The 26,065-nt window shown below is 38.2% G+C and overlaps 1 protein-coding gene across 2 annotated transcripts in view; it reads left to right on the plus strand.

Annotated features, from left to right (window-relative positions):
* The first annotated feature begins 8,418 nt into the window (after positions 1–8,418).
* LOC124182689 (5'-3' exoribonuclease 2 homolog) overlaps positions 8,419–26,065 on the plus strand; it is a 39,569-nt gene continuing 21,922 nt past the window's right edge. The window contains exons 1-16 of one of the 2 annotated variants that reach the window (XM_046570260.1): positions 8,419–8,616; positions 8,752–8,879; positions 9,130–9,241; positions 9,402–9,575; positions 9,688–9,850; positions 10,494–10,954; positions 11,077–11,283; positions 11,757–11,909; positions 12,024–12,184; positions 12,337–12,505; positions 13,377–13,466; positions 13,599–13,755; positions 13,846–14,074; positions 14,427–14,645; positions 15,768–15,844; positions 18,180–18,388. In XM_046570260.1, the coding sequence (XP_046426216.1) occupies positions 8,542–8,616; positions 8,752–8,879; positions 9,130–9,241; positions 9,402–9,575; positions 9,688–9,850; positions 10,494–10,954; positions 11,077–11,283; positions 11,757–11,909; positions 12,024–12,184; positions 12,337–12,505; positions 13,377–13,466; positions 13,599–13,755; positions 13,846–14,074; positions 14,427–14,645; positions 15,768–15,844; positions 18,180–18,373 (2,769 nt within the window). In that variant the 5' untranslated portion in view covers positions 8,419–8,541 and the 3' untranslated portion in view covers positions 18,374–18,388. Of the gene's footprint in view, positions 8,617–8,751; positions 8,880–9,129; positions 9,242–9,401; positions 9,576–9,687; positions 9,851–10,493; positions 10,955–11,076; positions 11,284–11,756; positions 11,910–12,023; positions 12,185–12,336; positions 12,506–13,376; positions 13,467–13,598; positions 13,756–13,845; positions 14,075–14,426; positions 14,646–15,767; positions 15,845–18,179; positions 18,389–26,065 lie in introns of those variants that run through there. The other variant, XM_046570259.1, reaches the window with a different exon arrangement.

Here is a 26,065-nt window from a genome sequence, read left to right on the forward strand (position 1 = left end):
GTTCATGTTTACAATAAATTATTTCAATTCGTTTTTCGCGCAAGCTGAAATTCAGTAGCTGTCGGTGCGCTAATAAAATTTCTCGACTTCCAGGATAAGCGCTCCGTGGTTCCTGGTTCATGTTTACAATAAATTATTTCAATTCGTTTTTCGCGCAAGCTGAAATTCAGTAGCTGTCGGTGCGCTAATAAAATTTCTCGACTTCCAGGATAACCGCTCCGTGGTTCCTGGTTCATGTTTACAATAAATTATTTCAATTCGTTTTTCGCGCAAGCTGAAATTCAGTAGCTGTCGGTGCGCTAATAAAATTTCTCGACTTCCAGGATAACCGCTCCGTGATTCCTGGTTCATGTTTACAATAAATTATTTCAATTCGTTTTTCGCGCAACCTCAAATTCGGTAGCTGTCAGTCCGCTAATAAAATTTCTCGACTTCCAGGATAACCGCTCCGTGATTCCTGGTTCATGTTAACAATAAATTATTTCAATTCGTTTTTCGCGCAACCTCAAATTCGGTAGCTGTCAGTCCGCTAATAAAATTTCTCGACTTCCAAGATAAGCGCTCCGTGGTTCCTGGTTCATGTTTACAATAAATTATTTCAATTCGTTTTTCGCGCAAGCTGAAATTCAGTAGCTGTCAGTCCGCTAATAAAATTTCTCGACTTCCAGGATAACCGCTCCGTGATTCCTGGTTCATGTTAACAATAAATTATTTCAATTCGTTTTTCGCGCAACCTCAAATTCGGTAGCTGTCAGTCCGCTAATAAAATTTCTCGACTTCCAGGATAAGCGCTCCGTGGTTCCTGGTTCATGTTTACAATAAATTATTTCAATTCGTTTTTCGCGCAAGCTGAAATTCAGTAGCTGTCGGTGCGCTAATAAAATTTCTCGACTTCCAGGATAACCGCTCCGTGATTCCTGGTTCATGTTTACAATAAATTATTTCAATTCGTTTTTCGCGCACGCCCAAATTCAGTAGCTGTCGGTACGCTAATAAAATTTCTATAACTTTATAATCTTCTCATAATCTTTTTGGTAAAGTATGTCGATAAAAAAATTATATTAAACCTTACACATTATCTTTAATTTGTTCTCATGCTGAAAATGTTTATTAGTATTCGAGGTATAACTCGAGGTGGTTGGCGGTGGTCGTTGGGGGTGGTTAGGGGTGGTTGCGGGTAATCAAGGTTATTCCGGAGGAGGGAGACGAGGATTTGTGCTCGGTGAGTTTAACGTTTTTATAATATTCGATGGCAATTGTAATTATATTTCATCTAATCTTTTTCAAACTCGTCATCTTTACAATAAATTATTTCAATTCATTCTTTGCGCAAGCACAAATTCAGTAGCTATAAATGCGGTAGTTAAATTTATTCTACTATCAATTAATTAATTAATTATATTAATTTTTACACAATATTTTTGATGTGTTCTTATACTGAAAATCTTTATTATTATGGCAGGTATACCCGTGGTGGATATCGGTGGTTGTTGTAGGTGATTGGCGGTGGTTGAAGGTGTTCGGAGTTGGACGAGGAGGAGGATGAGGAGGACGAGGATTTGTGCTCGGTGAGTAAAACACTTTTATAATACATCATGGCAATTGTCATTATATTTTATCTGAAATTTTCCAAACTTCTCATGTTTACATTGAATTATTTTAATTTATTTTTCGCGCAAGCACACATTCAGTAGCTATGAATAAGCTTATACAATTTATTCTATTATTAATTAATTAATTGATATTCTTATAATATTTAACGGCAATTGTAATTATATTTCATCTGAAATATTACAAACTTTTCACGTTTACAATAAATTATTCTAATACATTTCTCGTGCAAGCACATATTCAGTAGCTATGATTAATCTTATACAATTTATTATATTATTAATTAATTGATTAATTATATTAATCCTTATACAATATTTTTGATGTGTTCTCATACTGAAAATATTCATTACTATTCCAGGTATAACCCGAGGTGGTTGGCGGTGGTTGGAGGTGGTCGGAGGTGGACGAGGAGGAGGACGAGGTGGACCAGGAGAAGGACGAGGAGGAGGCGGGGTGGGTCGTGGGAGAGGACCTCTCCTCTCCTCAGAGGAGGGGTGGGGGAGGGGCAGGGAAGTGGGAGAGGCGGGCGGGGAGGGGGAAGGGACGGGAAGGAAAGGGAAGGGGAGGGGCTGGGGAGGGTGGCGGGGCGGGGGGAGGAAGGGCGGGAAGGAGGTAGGGGGGGAGGGAGGGTGGGAGGGCGGGAGGGCTGGAGGGAGGGAGGGAGGGCGCGGGGGGGGGGTGTACTGCTCTATTGACTCTAACGGGCTCGCATCGATATCCGTTCTCCACTCTCTCCCTCCCTCCCGCCCTCCCTCCCCCCCGCCCCGCCACCCTCCCCCCCCCCCTTCCCTTCCCTTCCCTTCCCTTCCCTTCCCTTCCCTTCCCTTCCCGTCCCTTCCCCCTCCCCGCCCACCTCTCCCACTTCCCTGCCCCTCCCCCTCCCCTCCTCTGAGGAGAGGAGAGGTCCTCTCCTACGACCCACCCCGCCTCCTCCTCGTCCACCTCGTCCTCCTCCTCGTCCAGCTCGTCCTCCTCCTCGTCCACCTCCGACCACCTCGGGTGATACCTGAAATAGTAATGAATATTTTTAGTATAGGAACACATCAAAAATATTGTGTAAGGATTAATGTAATTAATCAATTAATTAATCAATTAATTAATAATATAATAAATTGTACAAGATTATTCATAGCTACTGAATATGTGCTTGCACGAAAAATGAATTGAAATAATTTATTGTAAACGTGACAAGTTTGTAATATTTCAGATGAAATATAATTACAATTGCCATCAAATATTATGAAAGTGTTTTACTCACCCAGCACAAATCCTCGCCCTCCTCGTCCTCCTCCTCGTCCACCACCGACCACCTTCAACCACCTTAGGTTATACCTTGAATAGTAATAAATATTTTCAGTATAAGAACACATCGAAAATTTTGTGTAAGGATTAATATAATTGAGTTATTGATTAAATAATTATTTAATAATATAATAAATTGTATAAGATTATTCATAGCTACTAAATATGTGCTTGCACGAAAAATGAATTGAAATAATTTATTGTAAACGTGACAAGTTTGTAATATTCCAGATGAAATATAATTACAATTGCCATTAAATATTATAGGAATATTGAACAATTAATTAATAATATAATAAATTGTATAAGCTTATTCATAGCTACTGAATGTGTGCTTGCGCGAAAAATGAATTGAAATAATTCAATGTAAACATAAGAAGTTTCAAAAATTTCAGATAAAATATAATTACAATTGCCATGAAATATTATAAAAGTGTTTTACTCACCGAGCACAAATCCTCGTTCCCCTCCTCCTCAATCACCGAGATTACCCGCAACCACCCCTAACTACCTCCAACGAAAACTGCCAACCACCTCGAGTTATACCTCGAATACTAATAAATATTTTCAGCGTGAGAACAAATCAAAAATAATGTGTAAGGTTTGATATAATTTTTTTATCGACATATTTTACCAAAAAGATTATGAGAAGATTGTAAAGTTAAAGAAATTTTATTAGCGCACCGACAGCTACTGAATTTCAGCTTGCGCGAAAAACGAATTGAAATAATTTATTGTAAACATGAACCAGGAACCACGGAGCGCTTATCCTGGAAGTCGAGAAATTTTATTAGCGGACTGACAGCTACCGAATTTGAGGTTGCGCGAAAAACGAATTGAAATAATTTATTGTAAACATGAACAAGGAACCACGGAGCGGTTATCCTGGAAGTCGAGAAATTTTATTAGCGCACCGACAGCTACTGAATTTCAGCTTGCGCGAAAAACGAATTGAAATAATTTATTGTAAACATGAACCAGGAACCACGGAGCGCTTATCCTGGAAGTCGAGAAATTTTATTAGCGGACTGACAGCTACCGAATTTGAGGTTGCGCGAAAAACGAATTGAAATAATTTATTGTAAACATGAACCAGGAACCACGGAGCGCTTATCCTGGAAGTCGAGAAATTTTATTAGCGGACTGACAGCTACTGAATTTCAGCTTGCGCGAAAAACGAATTGAAATAATTTATTGTAAACATGAACCAGGAACCACGGAGCGCTTATCTTGGAAGTCGAGAAATTTTATTAGCGGACTGACAGCTACCGAATTTGAGGTTGCGCGAAAAACGAATTGAAATAATTTATTGTAAACATGAACCAGGAATCACGGAGCGGTTATCCTGGAAGTCGAGAAATTTTATTAGCGGACTGACAGCTACCGAATTTGAGGTTGCGCGAAAAACGAATTGAAATAATTTATTGTAAACATGAACCAGGAACCACGGAGCGCTTATCCTGGAAGTCGAGAAATTTTATTAGCGGACTGACAGCTACCGAATTTGAGGTTGCGCGAAAAACGAATTGAAATAATTTATTGTAAACATGAACCAGGAATCACGGAGCGGTTATCCTGGAAGTCGAGAAATTTTATTAGCGCACCGACAGCTACTGAATTTCAGCTTGCGCGAAAAACGAATTGAAATAATTTATTGTAAACATGAACCAGGAACCACGGAGCGGTTATCCTGGAAGTCGAGAAATTTTATTAGCGCACCGACAGCTACTGAATTTCAGCTTGCGCGAAAAACGAATTGAAATAATTTATTGTAAACATGAACCAGGAACCACGGAGCGCTTATCCTGGAAGTCGAGAAATTTTATTAGCGCACCGACAGCTACTGAATTTCAGCTTGCGCGAAAAACGAATTGAAATAATTTATTGTAAACATGAACCAGGAACCACGGAGCGGTTATCCTGGAAGTCGAGAAATTTTATTAGCGCACCGACAGCTACTGAATTTCAGCTTGCGCGAAAAACGAATTGAAATAATTTATTGTAAACATGAACCAGGAACCACGGAGCGCTTATCCTGGAAGTCGAGAAATTTTATTAGCGGACTGACAGCTACCGAATTTGAGGTTGCGCGAAAAACGAATTGAAATAATTTATTGTAAACATGAACCAGGAACCACGGAGCGCTTATCCTGGAAGTCGAGAAATTTTATTAGCGGACTGACAGCTACCGAATTTGAGGTTGCGCGAAAAACGAATTGAAATAATTTATTGTGAACATGAACCAGGAACCACGGAGCGCTTATCCTGGAAGTCGAGAAATTTTATTAGCGGACTGACAGCTACTGAATTTCAGCTTGCGCGAAAAACGAATTGAAATAATTTATTGTAAACATGAACCAGGAACCACGGAGCGCTTATCCTGGAAGTCGAGAAATTTTATTAGCGGACTGACAGCTACCGAATTTGAGGTTGCGCGAAAAACGAATTGAAATAATTTATTGTTAACATGAACCAGGAATCACGGAGCGGTTATCCTGGAAGTCGAGAAATTTTATTAGCGGACTGACAGCTACTGAATTTCAGCTTGCGCGAAAAACGAATTGAAATAATTTATTGTAAACATGAACCAGGAACCACGGAGCGCTTATCTTGGAAGTCGAGAAATTTTATTAGCGGACTGACAGCTACCGAATTTGAGGTTGCGCGAAAAACGAATTGAAATAATTTATTGTAAACATGAACCAGGAACCACGGAGCGGTTATCCTGGAAGTCGAGAAATTTTATTAGCGCACCGACAGCTACTGAATTTCAGCTTGCGCGAAAAACGAATTGAAATAATTTATTGTAAACATGAACCAGGAACCACGGAGCGCTTATCCTGGAAGTCGAGAAATTTTATTAGCGCACCGACAGCTACTGAATTTCAGCTTGCGCGAAAAACGAATTGAAATAATTTATTGTAAACATGAACCAGGAACCACGGAGCGCTTATCCTGGAAGTCGAGAAATTTTATTAGCGCACCGACAGCTACTGAATTTCAGCTTGCGCGAAAAACGAATTGAAATAATTTATTGTAAACATGAACCAGGAACCACGGAGCGGTTATCCTGGAAGTCGAGAAATTTTATTAGCGCACCGACAGCTACTGAATTTCAGCTTGCGCGAAAAACGAATTGAAATAATTTATTGTAAACATGAACCAGGAACCACGGAGCGCTTATCCTGGAAGTCGAGAAATTTTATTAGCGGACTGACAGCTACCGAATTTGAGGTTGCGCGAAAAACGAATTGAAATAATTTATTGTAAACATGAACCAGGAACCACGGAGCGCTTATCCTGGAAGTCGAGAAATTTTATTAGCGGACTGACAGCTACCGAATTTGAGGTTGCGCGAAAAACGAATTGAAATAATTTATTGTGAACATGAACCAGGAACCACGGAGCGCTTATCCTGGAAGTCGAGAAATTTTATTAGCGGACTGACAGCTACTGAATTTCAGCTTGCGCGAAAAACGAATTGAAATAATTTATTGTAAACATGAACCAGGAACCACGGAGCGCTTATCCTGGAAGTCGAGTTTCACCGCGTAGCGGACCCGAAGCGCGGGATCCGGGAGGTTGAGAACCCGGTACTCGAAATACGTAGCGGACCCGAAGCGCGGGATCCGGGAGGTTGAGAACCCGGTACTCGAAGTTTGCGGAGCGCGACTCTCCAACGTCCGCTCTACTGCGCGGTTGTTACCAGACTGAGGAACTCGGCTAGCCGATTTTAGATTGATGACGTCACTTTCCGAACATCCGAAAATTCAAACTTTGGTTTCGAACTGTAATACTAGGTATGATGATGTATGATGTATGATGTATGATGTATGATGTACGATGTATGATGTATGATGTATGATGATATGATATGATGTATAATGATTCTAGTGTTCACATTTCATACAAGAAATACACACTTTATCTGTCCTGCCGATTCCAGACTTAAGCGGCCAGGCCCTTCGATGGTCAGCCGTTGACTGAAGATATATCCTTTACTTAACGGGTCAGCCGATAACGCTGCCGTTCTGCGACACTTGGATGATGAAAAATTTTGCTCGTATCTTTCAAATGTGTGTTAAAATACACTCGAAGTGTTAAGAAGCTTCGTTCTTTCTTTTCCTATCACCTTTTTAGGTCTTTAAATCACTACGCAGCGTTAAATACTATCTCATATACGAAGCATCCATTTCATCTCGTTCAAAATTAGCGCATCCGTGATGTATTACAGTTACTCTGAATTTTTTTCCATCCGAATACTTTTCGAAAAACAATTTTGCTTCTCTACCCAACGTAGATACTTCACTCTCGACTAGCTAGAACAGCGTTTTGGTTATATGCCTACGAAAATTCAAGATCGAGAGAGCAAATGAAAAGTTGTTGAAATAATTATGAATACTAATGTTATGGAATACATCGAGCGCGCGTCGAATAGAATCCCATTTCGAAGTGAATAATTCTTCTCTTTTCATATAATAGCTAATCTAGTAATATAGGTAAATAGGATGGTTGGAGGTGTTCGGAAATAGTAGGAGGTGGTAGGAGGTGGTTGGCGGCGATAGGATATGGTACGTGGTGGCAGGAGGTGGTAGGAGGTGGATGGAGATAATCGGAGGTGTTGGAGGTAGTAGGAGGTGATCGGAGGTGGTCGAGGAGGACGAGAACGTTGAGGATGCCGAGGAGGTTGAGGATGAGGCGAAGAATGATGAGGAGATGGAGGGGGACGAGGTGGACAAGTCGGATGAAGGTGGTCGGAGGTGGTCGGTGGTGGTTGACGGTGATTGGAGGTGCTCGGAGGTAGTTGGGCCTACTTGCCCACCGAAAACTGATCACAAAAATGTACCCAGGGGTATCAGTTTTTATGTTCTTCAGTCAACGCGCAATATCTTGCTGCCAGATTCTTGACCAATAGGAATGCCAATAAAATAAATAATACGCATGCACCGTGCACCAGTTAGCGCTCCTCGGCTTTATCGGAATTCCCACTGGTCAAAAACTCGGCAGCTAAGTACTGCGGCAGTGTTTTGCTGCCTGTGAAAATCTGCCCGGAGGTGTCTTTAAGGTTTCACAATTAATTATAATAATATTTACAAATACTCTTGAATTAGTACGGAGTACAATATAGGCATGTCAAAATTCTGTAGGAAGATCTCGTGACTTTTACGTAAATCTGTTTCACAATGAGTAATGTACAGTTAGATCTGAATAGTTAGACATTATTTAGCATTATCTTATGATTCATTCACAAGATTATTGTATTGAAGGTGGGTGGTGGTAACAACCATAAGTATATACTTATAATATCTGTAAAAAGATCGTAGCGGGATGGTCGAAAGTAACAATGCTCTTGGATTTTTATTCTTATGGTTTATTTTCGTAATCGGCTGTGAGTGAGTTTCTAAAGTTCACCGTAAAAATTAGCGCCACTGTAAAACTAGTCCAGTAGTCTTACTTTTCAGAGGTGTGTTGATTCACTATGTTAATTTAGTTTTTTTTTTGTTACAATTTACAAGATGGCTACCGACCATCTGTAGATCACATAAAATTAATCGTAAATACTATACAAATTGATAGGTGCGAAGTAATAGTTGTATTAAAGGAAAATTAAAAACAAATTCAGTTATGGGTGTACCGGCATTCTTTCGTTGGCTCACTCGAAAATATCCGTCAGTTATAGTGGAATGCATCGAGCAAAAGGTGAATAAAAAACCACGTATTTGGATTCGTTTTATGGCTTATACTTTCGAATTCGAAAGGACTACATGAAATATTCTTCAAGCATTATATGGATCGCTACTTCATCCAACTTTACCGTATTTTAAATTATTTCAGGCAACCACAACAAACGGGGTCCGTGTACCCGTCAATTCCGCCGATCCTAACCCCAACGGGGTAGAATTTGACAATTTATATCTTGATATGAATGGTATTATTCATCCATGCACGCATCCTGAGGATAAGTGAGTATCCTTTTTATACTACTGATTCGTTTTTGACCCCGCATGATGCCTATAAGAATTAATACTTTGCTGAAAACTTGATGTATTATGAGAGTAAAGTGTGCGACGTCAGTATAACGATGCATTTTCACATATTACCTTATACAGTTTGACGGAAGTGTTTTGTATAATTTACCCATAAGGACAATTTTTCTTATAACTCACAGTGATAGCCTTGTAAGATTTTAATAATCAATTGACTTTTTATCAGGCCAGCTCCAAAAAATGAAGACGAAATGATGGATGCTATTTTTGAATGCATAGATAGATTATTTGCTATTGTACGACCAAGGAAATTACTATACATGGCGATTGACGGTGTTGTAAGTTCAGCGTTAGATATTCATTTCTCAATATTTTTACTTCAGATCTGAACTGATATAACAGTTGATGGTAATTGCTCAATATTTTTCAAAGCGCGATCAAAGCTTACATTCAACATCTTAATGTTCAAATTTCTATTCTGTACCTTTGCATTTACAGGCACCGAGAGCAAAAATGAATCAGCAGAGGTCCAGGCGATTCCGAGCGTCTAAAGAAACAACTGAAAAAATTACTGAAATAAGTAGGATACGCTCAGAACTAGCTCTTAAGGGTGCATTTTTACCTCCCGAGAAACCCAAGGGGGACCACTTTGACAGTAATTGTATTACGCCTGTGAGTAACAAACTAACTGTAATAAAATATACGATGTTAAGCTTGATTGTTCGAACAGTTCTTCAACACAGATTGCAAAATATTCCAAAACTGTACATGAAAAATTGTTTAGGGTACACCTTTCATGGCGAGATTATCTGCTTGTCTACATTACTACATTCACGAACGATTAAACAATGATCCTGGATGGCGTGGCATCAAGGTTATTCTTAGTGACGCAAATGTTCCTGGAGAAGGAGAACATAAAATTATGGACTACATCCGGAAGCAACGGAGTAAGTGCATTTTGAAGTAATTTTTATTGCCAGATATGAAATTGGTGTCTAACGAAACAATTAAACAAGAATAATTGTTTTTGAACTTCAGAATTAGCATATTGTTCCAAATATAAGCTGAGCCAAAATCATTCTCATCTTATAAGTGATCCCATTTTATGTGCGGGTAATTCAGAAAAACACCCTGAAATATTTCTCACAATTGCAGGTCCGCTTATACTCGGAACAATATGGTAACTTCGAAGAAGTTAAGTTTACAATATATGCAATGATCATTTTTGAGATTCACGATGATCATATATCCCCAATAAATTGAACTAATTTCTCTCAGTTATTTTATAAACGTGAGTACAGTTCTTTGGACTGGTTCATTACTTGGCGGGTTTAATGACCACCTTTGTGTTTGCAGAATTAAATTGGATTTGAAAACGTCAATTTGTGTCTAATGAAATAAAATATTAATTATGGCTGTGTCATTATTCAATTAATCAATGGTTACAATTAATCGGAAAAGCGATATCATTTATCGATTAATCAACTTTTTCGATAAATCATTTTCTGAATGTACCGATTAATCGAGGCTAGCAATTAACTTTCTATCTATTATATGCTTATTATACCTTTCAATTAAACAATTTCCCAGGCCAACCAGATCACGATCCAAATACGCAGCACGTTTTGTGCGGAGCAGACGCGGACTTGATAATGTTGGGATTGGCGACACATGAACCGAACTTCACGATTATCAGAGAAGAGTTTAAACCGAATAAGCCAAGACCATGCGATATTTGTGGCCAATTGGGTCATGAAATGAAAGATTGCACAGGCTCGGAGCCAGTCGCGAAGGAGGAAGAGAATATGTTTGGATCCGAGTGCCAATTTATATTCGTCAGATTAAACGTACTTCGAGAGTATTTGGAACGAGAGTTACAAATGCCTAATTTGCCTTTTAAGTACGATTTTGAACGTGCGATTGACGATTGGGTCTTCATGTGCTTCTTTGTAGGAAATGATTTTCTGCCGCATCTTCCGTCGCTTGAAATCAGAGAAGGTGCCATAGATAGATTAGTCAATTTATACAAGAAGACTGTGTACAAAACAGGGGTGAGTTTAACAAATCATTTGACGTGCAAGTCGTTGGATACGTTGTGCATTATTCAATCAATGATTGATTGAAACTATATAACTGGCTGAAAACCTATCGAAATATTTGGAATTTGTTTTAGGGCTTTCTGACCGACAGCGGTGATGTGAATCTTGACAGAGTTCAAATGATAATGTCTGATCTTGGAAACGTTGAAGATGAGATTTTTAAAAAACGACAACAAAATGAATTGTCTTTCAAACAACGAGAGAAAAACAAGAAAAAAAGGCTGGAGGCTATCAGCAATTACAAACCCAATTGGGTTCCTGCTGGACAATTTGCTCCAACTGTAAGTTTGGATGAAAATTTTGCAAACTAGGCGAAATAAATGCACCAGTTTAAAATTTTTAATTCGGATGTCGGCATTTACCCATTGAATTGGTTGCGCAATTTCGTTGAACGATTATCAGGATTGAAGCGGTAATTTTTCTGGAAAACATTCAGCTCGCACTTTCAACTGAAGACATTTCTTTTCTATAAAGGATTATATTCACCTGAAAATCGGCCACGATTTTCAGATACATCTTTTTTTCTTTCCTAGTCAAATTTACATAAGTATTCCGTTAGAGTTTCATATTTTTTTCACAAGCAAGTCGTCTCTCTCTTCTTTAATTTGTTGATTCAAAGTCTTTATTAAAAATGCCTACATAAAAGAAGCATCGAACTTTTGAATAATACAAAAATCACCCGAGTTACCAATTTTTTAACCACATTTAAACATGTAACTTTTTTTCTGTTCATATTTAATTCATTTAATTTCAGCCCTTGGGTCAAGCGACGCAGCCCGTACAAAACGCTCGCCATGAAGCATTCCAAATGCGAATGCAGGGTAGAAATTACAACACGAGCGCTACAGAGAGAGCGTTGAAAGGAACGAACGCCACCAATGCTTTAGAGAGTATGCTTCTGCCAGAGGTGAGCCTATTCTTTTCCCGAATCAATTTAAACCATGTTAAAAGTTATTTCTCATGTCTCAGAAATGTAACTGAACCAGAGTTCTTCATGTGTGATTAATATGAACAAACGTAGGGATCGGGCAACAGAGGTCAGAAGCGAAAGACCGACAATGTAACAACGGAGGAAGCTGACGACGATCAAGCTCACGACGAAGTAAGACTATGGGAAGATGGATTCAAAGATCGATACTATGAGTCCAAATTCGACGTTTCCAAAGATAATCTGGCTTTCAGGTAAAATTATTTATTGTTGGACTTCACGATCAGTATTAGTGATAGTTTTTGTGTTTTTGATCAAAAACTTTATGCAGATACTATTTCATTAGCTATATTCAACAATTTCAAATGTAAAGTAAACTTTGATACATGTTTTTTTTTTTTCTTAGGAATAATGTCGCACTCCAATACGTACGCGGCCTTTGTTGGGTACTTCGCTATTATTACCAAGGTTGTGCATCTTGGAAATGGTATTTTCCTTACCATTACGCTCCATTTGCCAGTGACTTCATCAACATAGGTGGACTGTCGACAGAATTTGAAAAGGACACAGTTCCAGTGAGTATTTTTTAAAAAATTCAACGATTTGTGAAAGTAGCGAGTCAAAATGGTTTTCCTTAACTTTTCGTCAAATGTTAGTCACCGTTTTATTTTGTATAACAAGAAATAAGCTCTGCTTAAATTTCAAACCTGCTTTTAACATCCTGAATGGAACGTGTCACGTACAATTTCGTAGACAATTCTTGCTTATAACTTTATGACGCATCTAGACAGAATCTTGTGAAACCTTAGGGATATCGAATTGGCTGAAGTTACACATTCTTGATTTTAATCACTCAAATCATGAAAAACTTGCTGCTTACAAAATGAGTTACAACTTTATGAATACACACTCAATATTGTATTTTATTTGTATGTAATTTATTTGAATGAATCAATTTGTTTAATTTTCACAAACATTAACGAAAACAAGTCTTAGTGGATAAAAATAGATTTCTATACGTACTGTACAACACATATTGGCTTTCTCTAGATTGTTATCACACCATTTTTATCGGTCCTGTTGTACGCCATTCATAGTTGGGTGGAAGTATTAAAAGATCAAGGTTACTTCTTTATCTGTGTACTAAAAGGTCTGAAAGCGTCAAATATTTTTCCGTACGTTTTACGTTTTATACTTGAATTGTTTTATCAGTACAATCAAGAAACATATACTAAGATGTTTTGTTTTAAAACACTATTTTTTTTCTTGATTTCTGATAAAAAAAATTTATGTACAGAATAAAATTTTCTACACTCATAACTTGCGAACCCTAAAAAAACTTTAAACTAACATTCGAGCGCTTTATCATTTCCCAACGAATAATAAACGTACTTAAATATTCTAGACAAAATTGTATATCAAAAATTTTTTATTCACCTCTCACAGTTTCGACCACTGGAACAATTGATGGGAGTTTTTCCTGCTGCGAGTAGCTCCCATGTTCCTCCCCCATGGGCAAAATTGATGAGCGATCCGGTGAGTTTAGAATAAATTTGGCAGAATCGTTCTCCATCATGTGAAAAAGAGTTCAGTTCTGAATAAATTGAAAATCTATAACGTTATATAATATGAGTGAGCGCACAATGAAGGTTGAATTTTTGTTTACAGAAATCTCCAATCATAGATTTTTATCCTGAAGATTTTAAAATCGACTTGAATGGAAAGAAATTTGCCTGGCAAGGAGTTGCTCTATTGCCATTTGTCGACGAAAAGAGATTGTTCAAAGCTCTTGAGCCTTACTATTCGTGTCTTAGCGAAGCAGAAAGTGAGCCACGCCGATATGCCAAATTATTTAAATTATTACACTATTTGTAATTGTTGATAATTGACTCCCCGTAATTTGTTTTTTCTTTAGAAAAACGTAACGTCAGAGGTGACGATCGATTGTATGTCAGCCTCGACAATAAGAGCTACGATTTTATAACTGGACTGTATAAAAATAAAGTAGACTCTGATGTGGAAACTAACATATGCGTCGATGGCATGCGCGGAACAGTTTTACTGGCAGAGGATTGCATTGGAGATGGTGCTACGTTAAATTCCCCGATCGGAGGATTACCAGTACGAGACAATCGAGTTTACTGGTGAGAGAATTCGAGATAAAAGTTTATCACTATCAAACAGGTTTATTTTTGACAGATTTATACACAATCAGCTATCTTCAGTTAACAGTTGAAAGTCTCAATTTCTTTTCTTTTTCTTTTTTTTTTTATCTTACAATTATAGACCAAATTACTTTTCTGTAATCAGCGTAAAGTCTATGTTGTGGTTGCAATTGAAAGTTCAAGCAAAGTATGTATACCTTTTTTGTCTCTCTACACGTAAAGATAAAAAGAATACCGTTCGTAACTCAGGCACAAGAAAACATTTTAATTTGTTGACCCGTATCATATTTGGATTGAGTTATTTTTATACTTAATGTTTATAAATTTTCAGCGTGAGATTTCGAGATCCGAAGTATCAGAAGGATTTCATATTCCCAGCAAAGAAACTCAAAGGTGCCAAAGAGCCTCCTAAAGTTTTGAAACCTCAGGACTTTGAACAGATGAATCGAGCAAGTGGTGGTGGTGGTGGAAATCAGTGGCGTCCACAAATTGGATTCACACCTTCAACGCAGAGGGCTACTCTTGGAGACGCAGGTCATCGAATGCTAGGGTCAGTAGCTTGTCTTTCAGTTTTGTTTTATCAAAAAAAATTCTTATTCTTTTTTGTCTAGAAAAATCAGGGAAATTTCAGAGAATCTGTGAACAGTTCCTGGAATTTCCTGATTTCTTCTACCACTGAGGAAATTATTCTAGTCAATATGTAATACGTGCGTAGAAAACGAATAAGCAACTAATGTATGTACATAAATGAAAATTTTGCCAAGAACGCAGTACTAAAACCAATTTACACTATTCGACACAAATTACTGAATAGAACCGATGGCTGGGTATGATTTTCTCTCACGCAAATATATATATTGTGATGTATCTTCTTTAAATAAGAATAACGAATGTTCATTGGAATGTTGAGTAATTCAGATTGAGAAAAATTGAATGAAATTCGAGACAGGTTGACTATTTCAATTTACAATAAAGATATTGCGTTACATAATTCATTGAGTTTGGATTAACAAAAATTGAGTTTGTTCAGTAAGTTTTGTTAGGAAAATGGAAAATTTTGGGGGAATTTTTATATGTCACTGATAGTAGATAACCAGACAAAGAAGAGTGCTGTGTCACAATTCTGTCCATATTATCTATGATACCTATTATGACAAGGTATTCATTCAATCAACGAAATCAAATTGTAAGTCAAAGGAATGTAAAAAACTTGAATTTCCTTTCAAAAGACAAGAAGCCGATGAAGATGAATAAAGGTACTCAGGTAGAAGTCATAGAAATCTCGCGAAATCAATGTTAGTGGATTGAAATCATTGATTTGATTTCCAAGTGAATTGCCCCTCGGATTGTGACAAACTCCGAAAATCTTTAAACATCAAGGAAAAATGTTACAATTCTCAGATACAGATGAAATATCATATGACATTTGCGAATTTCAATTTTGTAGGTAAACGACACGTGAGGAATATAATTATTTCCATAACTTCTGTATGCAAAAAAGGCATGTGTTGTATTTTTCATGTGCGAGATTTCCGCGTACAATTTTGCCTATGCATTACTTACATCTCTTAAATTTATGTACCTTTTATAGTTTTGTGCGCCAGTATGACGTAAACCATTGATACTACCTTAATAACTTTCCCGAGTAAAAATCTTTTTGTCTTTCATGCAGGCATCACAGAAGCAACAATGGTCCTGGACAATACGCTTATGTTCCCCCTCCGCAGGTTGGATACCATCAAAATCGTGGTGAGTTTGATACAGATTAATTTATTTCTAAACTCAGCAGGGTGGCCGCTTTTCTGAAAATTTGAAAAATCGGGTAATGTCAAAGAATTTTGTGTATCAGTCAGGGAATTGTACCACATACTTGTAGATGTACTAGCTGTTCATAATTTTTAATACTCGTTGAATGTTTTTTATATTTTTATTTCACGTTTCGCTCTTGTTGAAATATCAATGTTTAATTTATAAAGACGACAATGATAATATTAATAACAATGTGAATGTGTATGCCAAAGATCTAAACTTCATATTTAGTCAGAATGAAGTTCCTAACGTTGATGTAACAATGCATTTTATGTTTAGGAAAAATCGTTATTTCGCAATTTTGGAACTGTCTAAGATTCAGCAAAGCGTATAAACAAAGCGGTTTATTGATCAAATTTTTACAGATTCAAATCAGTCATTCTAAGCTGCACAGTAGTAATTTTTTTGTTAATCCATCGTTAGACTAACGTTGCTAACCTCAATCTCATCATATTTACCAGTACACATTATCTTCTGTTTTTTGTCAATGAACTATTCGACCCCAACGTTTTTAAAAGTAGAGATAGAGAGCGTTGCGAAACCCGATATTTCAGAGTGCAAGAAGTCAGGGAAAAATCGTGATTCCGGTTTGCAGGGAAAGAATAAAATGTTAGGGAATTTTTTTAATTAAATTTAGTGGCCATCCTGTAATTATTCCTCGTCTTCTTATAATTTCCTAGCAACTAGTAAGAAAGTAATATTTCTATCGATGTGTGTAACAAAACATATAAGTTGTCAAATGCTGCCATACAAAGTTCCGTCCGTTATATAGAACAATTATTATCTCCTTCCAACCGCCAGAATTGGATTTCTTACGTGTTAATTGAATGGCGAATACAAAATCTTTAAATAAAATGAATATTATGTTAACAACTATGATTTTATAAAGTGGGAGATCGAAGAAAAATAAAGTTTTAATTTGAGGCAGTCTAGTATACATGTCAGTATGCATATGTATAACACACGGCACGGTTTGATTAGTCGTTAACGAGCCGTCGTCAGGTTTGATTGTTGTGAGTGGCTAAAGTCAAAAGGCTGGACGCACGATTGAACTTATTGATTAACTTGCAGCAGTAACTTAAAAATGAATGGTCGGGGACTTGCTAAATAAACGCGTGGCGTAGGCGCACGTATATTTGCACATGTGCGTATATGTATACACTTATACGTGCGCGTGTATACACATGATAAAATTGTGGGGTGGTTTTAATGGGGTTCCACCGACGCCCGATAACCGTTCTCCCCTAGACTTTCCTCTCTGCAGTCAGTCGTTCGTCGTCACTCCCATAAGGATTACAAAACTTGAATTAAAACGCACGCGTGCCCTTCTGACTTACGATACGCGTCGCGTTATATACCGGTTAGATTATATGCATATTTGCAGGGGAGTCGGCATTGTATTCAGGGCTGAGAAAAACTGAAGAAAAAAAAAATTCCATAGTATGATAATATACCTATACCTATACCTCGCGAAGTTACCATGTAAATAACGGATGGAGGTAGAAATGTGAATGAAAAGTTTGGCAAATAGAAGGGTAACTATATTTTTATATAATTTCCAAATCGATAAACAAAAATTCGTGTTTTCTATTGAATTTTGAAATATAGAAAGTCTTAGTATATAATCGTCACAATTTTGACGATTCTACAGATATTTGTGGTTTCTACACTTTATTTTTCTGCATTTAAATTTTTTGCGTATTTTAATATTGCGTAAATTACATTTGAATCTTTTTGTGTCATGATCATTTAGGGTTTAGAAAGTACGCTCTGGTCAGCTAGGACTAATAAATTATCATACCAATTAATAATTGAATAATTTATAAAATATAACCTCAAAGCCCATCTCGCAGCGAAATAGATATATTAAAAATTTGCACGTTACTTATTCAGCTCTGGCGCATCAGATCGCACTTTCCGACCATAGCATGATCATTTTACAAAAAAATGCAAATCGATTCGAAGTTTTGAGATAAGGTTATATCGATTTTGGTAAATACCGTCGGACCGGTCATGTGACCTCGTGTGTACATGAGGTCAAGATTTCTCATTGGGATCCAAAGTAGCGGCTAGCGCAATATGGCGTCGCAACTGGGTTAACATTTCATCAGTTTACTTAAAATATACGAACCTAAAGAGACAGCAAACTTCCTGTAAGTGATTCGATTTCTGTTCAGGTACACTGCGTTAATATTGCATGTAATATACAATGAAGAACGACTTTTTTTTTAACGAAATACGACCCGGTTAACGTAGTACATTTTTCGCCCACCAGATGGGATCCTTCGATATTTCGGATCCGAATACGGGCCCGTTGTACGAAGTGGTTTACCCGTTGTTGTCACCGGCACGAGTCTAATTGTCAGCCGAGGAGAAATCCGCTCGGGTCTGCAGACGGCAAAGCCGTGGCAACTTGATCCTTGCTGTGCTTTGCACGGTGCAGGAGGTACAGGGGAGTTTGCGAAATGAGTTCGAATGACGGATTGTCACGTACCGCGTGACTCGGGACGTCGACGTTCCGTCACGTCGAGCGGTCGGGCGGGCCGTGCGCTCCCAATTATAAAACAAGCACGCCGCATTCTGTAATTATCCAATTAGCGGATGTACATCGTGCCCTCGGTGTGGAAAGGGACGCGCCGCCGCCCTTCGCCAAAAGAATAGAAAAAGGGGCGCCCTCTGCCCACCCACACAAACATAACCCTCGACAAGGCCTTCGAGGACACCGAGTACAAACGAGCGTTTGTCCTCTCGCAGCAGGTTGTCTGCACCGTCTATGACAAATCGAGGTTAAGTCGTTTCGACGAGGTTTTGGCGACGAATTAATTGACGTGCTGAGAAAAAAATTCACTTGTTTTAGTCACTAGAAGATTCAATCTAGGGAAATTGGTATCTTTACACTTGTGGTTCAAATATTGTTGGAATTATGCAAGAAAATTTTGTATCAGTAACCATTTAGTGTGACTAAAGTTGCCAACAACTTACATTATCGAGTTATGCGATATTAAATATGTTTGTTATGTACATGTTATATAATTTAACTAACTTTAAATCAATTCATTCTTGCACAAACATCAAAATAATTGAGGACTTTAAATAGAACATATTAGAAGAAAACATAATCAAAAAGAATAGTAACTCGTATCAGATTTCCTGGTTTATATAGCTGCAACGCTAACTTTCATTTTGTACCCTGAACTATATTTTTGGGTCAAAAGTGAAAATCGTTAGAGACTCTATATCTAACTATATCTACTCTATATCATCATAGCTAATTATTATATAACGAACACGTTAAATTTGATTAATCCTAAACGTGCGATCATATCGTATATATATAAAATGAGCGACGCGGGTTACATAAACTGATTGCTGTCTTACGAACTAACGCGAAAGGTAAAAAAGTACGTGAACAAAAAAAAAAAAAAAAATCTTAAAAAATTCCATCCGATATCTCGCACGAAATATCTGCATAACACGATGTCTCTAATTTCGGATTATCCATAACTAAATTTCTGACGTTCTCTCTTTTTCTCTCTCTCTCTCTCTCTCTCTCTCTTACCTTGCATCCAAGAATTGGTAAACATACTCATACGTACAGAAACATACAACATTATACACATATGATGTATACGCATATCTGCTCGACGTACCATGTACCAGAGGCATTGCGAGTCAACTTGTATATAGGTACATAGGAGACACGTACATGCTACATTCATCCGTCCAACGATTGCGGAAAGGCCAGGGTGGTCGGCGGGCTCGAAGAGGGAGGAGGAGAACCGGGAGAACGGTAGCGCGCCTCCTCGAGTGTTTGCAGTCCACTCGAAGTTCATCCCGGGCGAACGCACCAGTCAGCAGGGCTTAATTTGTCTAACGAGGCCCCGCTACGGGGGCCCCGGGCCCCCGGGACACCGGGCCCGCCTTGACGCGGGGCCCACCTGTCATTTCGGAGGATAGACAACGCCGGATGAAAATAGAAATGTGCGCCTCCGAGCTCCTCCTCCACCTCCAACTTCGCCGCCACCCACGCCCGGCTCTTTTGCTTATACATATTTACTTGCCCTTCTACTTCTCATCCTCAGCCTCGTCTTCCAGCCACGACGCCGTATTGCGTTTGGGGAACGGATATTCGTTTCGTATATCCGCGAGTCGCACGCCCCAAAGTATGTTCTCTTTGTCAACTTCAGTAGTCGTGTATATATATATATGTATATATATATACATATTACAAGATCTTGATAGGCTGAGTGGTATCGAAAATTTCATACTGATTTTCTGCAAGAATATTTCAATCGGTACATTTGATATATCGAGATACCGTTATTTTGGTGAAAACCGCAATTTCAGCAAAAAGTAAGCTGAATAATCGGCAAACATTTTAATTCTCATACCTTATGAGTATAGTAATACTAATATATGTGTATCTGGAACACTACCGAACCATTATCTTGTCGCATATCAGCTATCAATCAAATCCACGTAAACAAAAACTCCATTAATTTTACGATCGGAAATATTGACGTCTTCGATTTTTCGGTATTTCGGTACAATGTAGTATATTTTGGTATCGGTGCTGCGAGTTTATACCCGTAGCATTATATTTTGCAAAGAAATTGCTAAAAAGTTTTCGGTTTACCGAAATACTGAACGCTTCTACTATATACAATCTTTGAGAATCTATGGGAGGTATGAGTCAAAAATGTGTCCAATAAGAAACATAACAAAACGAGAGTTAAACAGGGCAACTGAAGTTGATCAAGTTGAGCCCGATTCAAGAAAATCTCAGCATGATCCAGAAAATAATATTTCATAATTGAATTTCAATTGTAAACACTTTGTTATTAACAACGTCAGAGAAATCACATGGTGCCACTATTTTTTTATAGAAAAATTCTTACAGTTCGTCTGATTACAGTACAGATCCATAGAGATTGTCTGAGACAGATTCTTACTTGAGTTCATCAGTTGGCAAGAACAAAATCCCATATATAAAATCATAATAATTTACAGATGTTAAACTTGTGATTCAACAAGAAATACGTTATTATTAATGACAGTTAGAATTTGACGATCTGCGGAGATTTCGTTTAAAATAAAGTCAAGTGTTTTTCATTAGAATCAGACAAACAATAAGAATTTTTTTGGTGAAAAAATCTATAATAATGAGATTTCCATGATGTACTCAAATTAATGAAGTTTATATGGTTGAATTTCACAATCAGTGTTTTTAAGACGTAAGAAAAAATATCTGGTTCAGCTGCAATACCGTGCCATAATTTCTAATCGAGTGAAAATCTAGCTGCAAGTACTTCAGTGTTTTCGTCAATTTTCCGAACGTTTCTCAGACAACTCACAAGTACAATTATAAGCCCTAATCATTTCCCCAAGTTTGAAGAGATTCGTTACTTAGGAAAAGAAAGAATTGTAAAATACGATTCGGCGTATTCGCCCCTTCATTATTTTCACTTTTTACCGTAATTGGAAAATCATATTATTACAGAGTATATTTTACCTGGAAAAAACTTGAGCTCTCGAGAAAATTTTGTTTTCCTTAGGAAAATCTTAGGGAATTTCTTTTTTTTTCATGTAAAAACCTGGAAATCATAGTACTGGTGTTTTTGTACAGCTAATCGGGTTTCATTCATCCCTCCGAAACTTGTACTATAGAGACTAAATATTGATGGCAACTTGAATTTTCGATCAAAGTTGATCGATTGAAATTTCAGGTATACATTCTTCAACACTACTTGACGTCAATACAGGATTAAACGATTTATATGCCTCGAAACGGGTGGCATGTTCAACACTCGAACTAATTAAGCCCAGTCAATCCCTTGATGCCTTTAGGACTTAAAAAAATTTATATCTATGCCAAATTTCGTACAATTTAAGTGTGACAACTTCACACTCTGAAGTGTAGGTTATATAGTATTGAAAATATAATTAACAAGTGAACCGTCAGATTTGGATACGGTAGAAACTCTGCATGGAAGGTTTTTATTACTATCATCAAAACGGGATAAAAAATCAACGTTCCTAGATCATTACTGTGGTGAAGGATAAATGTAAGATTAAGCAGGAGTACTGTTTTATTGAAATTCATTAACAATTGTACCGAGGTAATTTCTGCCGATATTTTTATACGATCTCTTCTGTATTCCTATTCTTTTACTCCGACGGAACAATCCGTACATCTTCAATATCGCTAGGCTTGGACATTATTATATAAAATGTTAGTATATGTAAACAGGGCTGCTTTTACTCTGATCTAGTATTCAAACTTCAGCTTTTTGAGCGCTTTATCACGCAAAATTAATTTTTACATTCGACAGTCTTTTTTTAGTCATTTAATTTATTTTTCAACTGTCTCGATTTCGCTGACACCTTACTTGATTGTCACTTTCAAGGAAGATTCAAATCAGTCGAGGTGTTCCGCACCATGTTTTCATTCCCGTGATATGTTGTAGTGCATCAAAAAACATTAGACACGCATTTTTTAAGTACTAATTGGTCCATTCGAGGGGTGAAAACTACCCCTAAAGTTCATCCCAAAAACGAAGGCTGCAATCCTTGAGGTTAAGACTGCAACGGGCATGTAATCGTCTGTTGAGAGTGAATAATGTCCGATTAATTTCATGAAGAAATTTTACCTCATCGACAAGATATTGTTAGAAATCGATTTTTGGCGTAAAACTGAGTGTGGTTTTGACCCCTTAAATAACCGAGTTGGTATGTAAAGAAAATATGCGTCCAAGTTTTTTGATGCACTGCAATATCCTGTCACAGAATGAAGAAAATCGGTGACGTACACCTCGGTTACACAGATTGGCCAACTTTGTCCGGTTTTGCCTGTCTCAAAATACCAGTACACAAATATTTCGAGGTTGTGTTAACTTGCACGTGGACCAGACACAATTCCGGCTTTCTCGAATTCTCTACGAGATATAGCCTCGAGACGCCTGGAGAATTTCGGCAGCTGGCGTCCGCACTGGCCGCAACTCGGTTGGTCAACCTGCAACAAGCGGACGAAAAACTTGACGCGAATTAGCTGAATCTATCCAATGGACGTACGCGATTTCGCGCATGCGCATTCGGATTTTCAGTTTCGCGAGATTGTCACGGTGTAAATTCCGTGCATGAGTGTGTGAGAAGAGAAAAGCAAATCAAAGCAATAAGCGGCGGGAAACGAAGAGAAGAGAAGTTGACGGTGCGCTTCGTGTTTATGGGATGGGGATGACGGGCGTCACCAGCAGTACCGCGGCTAATTTCCTCGTCATTGAGCCGCATTGTGCTTCAAATCGGTCTCCCATCCTCCCGTCCACCCCTACGGAGCGACTCCCTTGCCCTACGCGCCTCGTATAATTGTGGACCTATTCACTGGTCTGTTACTATCCTCCACTCGTAGCTTAGGTGCTTGTATGCTGTGCGTATGTGGGCGCGTGTATTCGCATTTACATGCAAGCAAATCGCGCAAGGGCAACTTGCAGGGGTTTGTATTTATCGCCGTCGTTGCGATGCGGTTGTTTCGCTTCGGACGAAGCGCATGCTTCCGTGCTGCTATTAAATCGACACGCTATTTTAAACGGGTAAGCCAGATTCACGGTTCGGCACCTTTAGAAATCGGATATTCGATACCTCAGTTTCATGTTACTGCATCACAAAGAGAAATTTCTAGTTGTGGTTACTATAAAGTCCTTGGCTGTTTTAATTTTTTATCGTTAATTTTTTAACTGTAAACAGAGAATCTATTTAAGGTATGTTAATTGGTTTCTTTGATAATGGTCACTTGTACTGTATGTACCTTTATTGTAACTAGGGGTGTATGGGCATCCGAAATCTCGGGTTTAGGTCGAGTTTGCATCGGATCGGGTTTTTTGGCAATCGCGAAATATTCGGTTAGTCCAAAATCTTCGAGGAGCCGAAATTTACGGCTATTTGACTCGAAAGTAATCCATTTTACCCGACCCCACCCACAGAATTTCAGTACCCGCACACCCCTGGCCGATAATAAAATTATTTCACGTTGATGTGGTAATGAACTAGATATGAAAGAATTCGACGGTACATTTCTTGGTGAGGCTCTAGTCTGATTTTTTCAGAACAGAACCGCCAGAACTCATAATGCCAGACCGCTACGAAATTGTCCTTTAGATTATCCGGGATTTCGGATATGACATAAGTCTGAAATTTTTGGAAATCTCTGTTCACTTCAGAAATCACGCAATTTCTGGAAAAGCGAAAATAACCGTGACCAAAATTATTAAAAACCCCTCATTTTTCGGCAAACCCGAAATTTTCGAGGAACTCGGGATTTTTGGGTAACCCGAGATTTTCTGGTAACTTGAGATTTTTGGGTGCCCGAAACTAACCCATTTACCCGAACCGACCCCACCCGAAGAATTTTAGTACCCGCACAACCCTACTCGTAACTATTGCGATAATTTGATTTGGGTGAAACCATGAATTGATGTTGAGGTGTTGTTTAACTGAAAAAAAATGTAGTACACTGAACTATCAGATTCAATGCTATAATATCCAGAAAATGTACTATTGACAATTATAATTGTACTGAATACTTACTTGTTTCTCATTTTCCTGTAATTTCAACAATATGCAAACCGCGATTATCCTAAAGATATGAATTTCATGTAGAATTTTTTGATAACTGTAAAAAACGAAATTTTTGTCGATGTATTTGTAGTACATTATGTAACAAGAGAATAAATTCGACTTTTACTCCTGTGTTACATACAGGACTTTATTTCCGACTCAACTCTGGTCGCAATATTTATTTGAAATTTGGAACCATTAAATTGGGCTCATATTTCCAGCAAATTCGTTTTAGAGGAAAAAGTTAACTTTTAGGAATAAACAGTATTAATTTATATGTAAATGAAAACAGTTATAGACTGTATAGCAACCACAACTGTAAACGCTTCTCATTGATGACCGATCGAAAATCCAGTTGCTTCTTATATTTTATCTTTCTGGTTGTTTCGAAAACGGTGATGCGTCCTCATGCTTCTCGGTCGTTTTATATATCGAATACGTATCATCTTTGGCTCTGGGCGCAGATCAAGAGTTCATACGATGACGGGAATGCAGGGTTATTTTTCCGTGTGATGTCGCTGTTCGAGATGAGAATCAGAAGAGGGTGCAGAACTAGAGGTACAGGAAGGTGCTGCGAGACGAGTGGACAAGAGAAAGGAAGAAATGAGGAAAGACGAGGACGGTCCCCTCCTCACCTCTCGTTTCCAAGTGTGGGATTGCCCGTATTCTCGAGAACTCTTCGGAGAGCGCCCAGTAGGTAGACTGTATCACTAATTATGACGTGCCTCATTAGCGTCACCTCGGCGAGCTGCCGCGTTTCCATCCCTTTGCCACCTTCTTTTTTCTAAATTCTCTTCACATCCCCCCTCTGCAGAAGCTCCTCGTCGCGCTTTGTGCTTCATGATGTTTCGAGTGCGAGTCAAGCTTTGAGCTCACGGTATCCTGCACACGTCGTAAAAACATGGAACTCTGGATTTCCGACGTTGCAGCGGTTTTTGATCGGGTGTAATGGAAGACATTTTGAAAACGGTTTCGTTATCTTTTGGGGATTATTTACAGAGAGCATCGATTAGTACGCTTTAATGTTGAATGGAAAGTAAAGCCTGAATCAGATGCTAGGAAAAGAGGAAAAAACTGTTCACAAAATTCTCAACATCGTTATTTATTCTATTATTTACACCTATGATGGTGTACACAAATGAAACAACATATCCACTATCTGATGATAGAAATGGAATTCAGCAAATTTGCATAACACAAACTAAGATACATATCATGAATTTGAGCAAAGGTTCTGTAATTAGACCGTTCAAAATGATTAACCTTTCTCGTTTTTGATCCGATTCCAATGTTTTCAGATTCATCATCCATTATATTACCACCCACAGCAAAGGGCTTAAGTCTCGATCCAATTACTTTTACGGAGATATCGGGAATATATTATTATTTTTGAATAAGTCGAGGACAATGGTCGCAAGCCTCTTGTAATATGGCTGCGTAAGAAGCATTTACCTCGGAGGTTCACAATGAACCGTTTCGAAAACCGAATTCAAGTTCAGGTTTTATCGTCAATTGTGCGTTAGTATAATTGGGGTTCGGGGAGGGCTGTGA

The sequence above is a fragment of the Neodiprion fabricii genome, chromosome 5 (assembly GCF_021155785.1).
Source record: "Neodiprion fabricii isolate iyNeoFabr1 chromosome 5, iyNeoFabr1.1, whole genome shotgun sequence".
Lineage (NCBI taxonomy): Eukaryota > Metazoa > Arthropoda > Insecta > Hymenoptera > Diprionidae > Neodiprion > Neodiprion fabricii.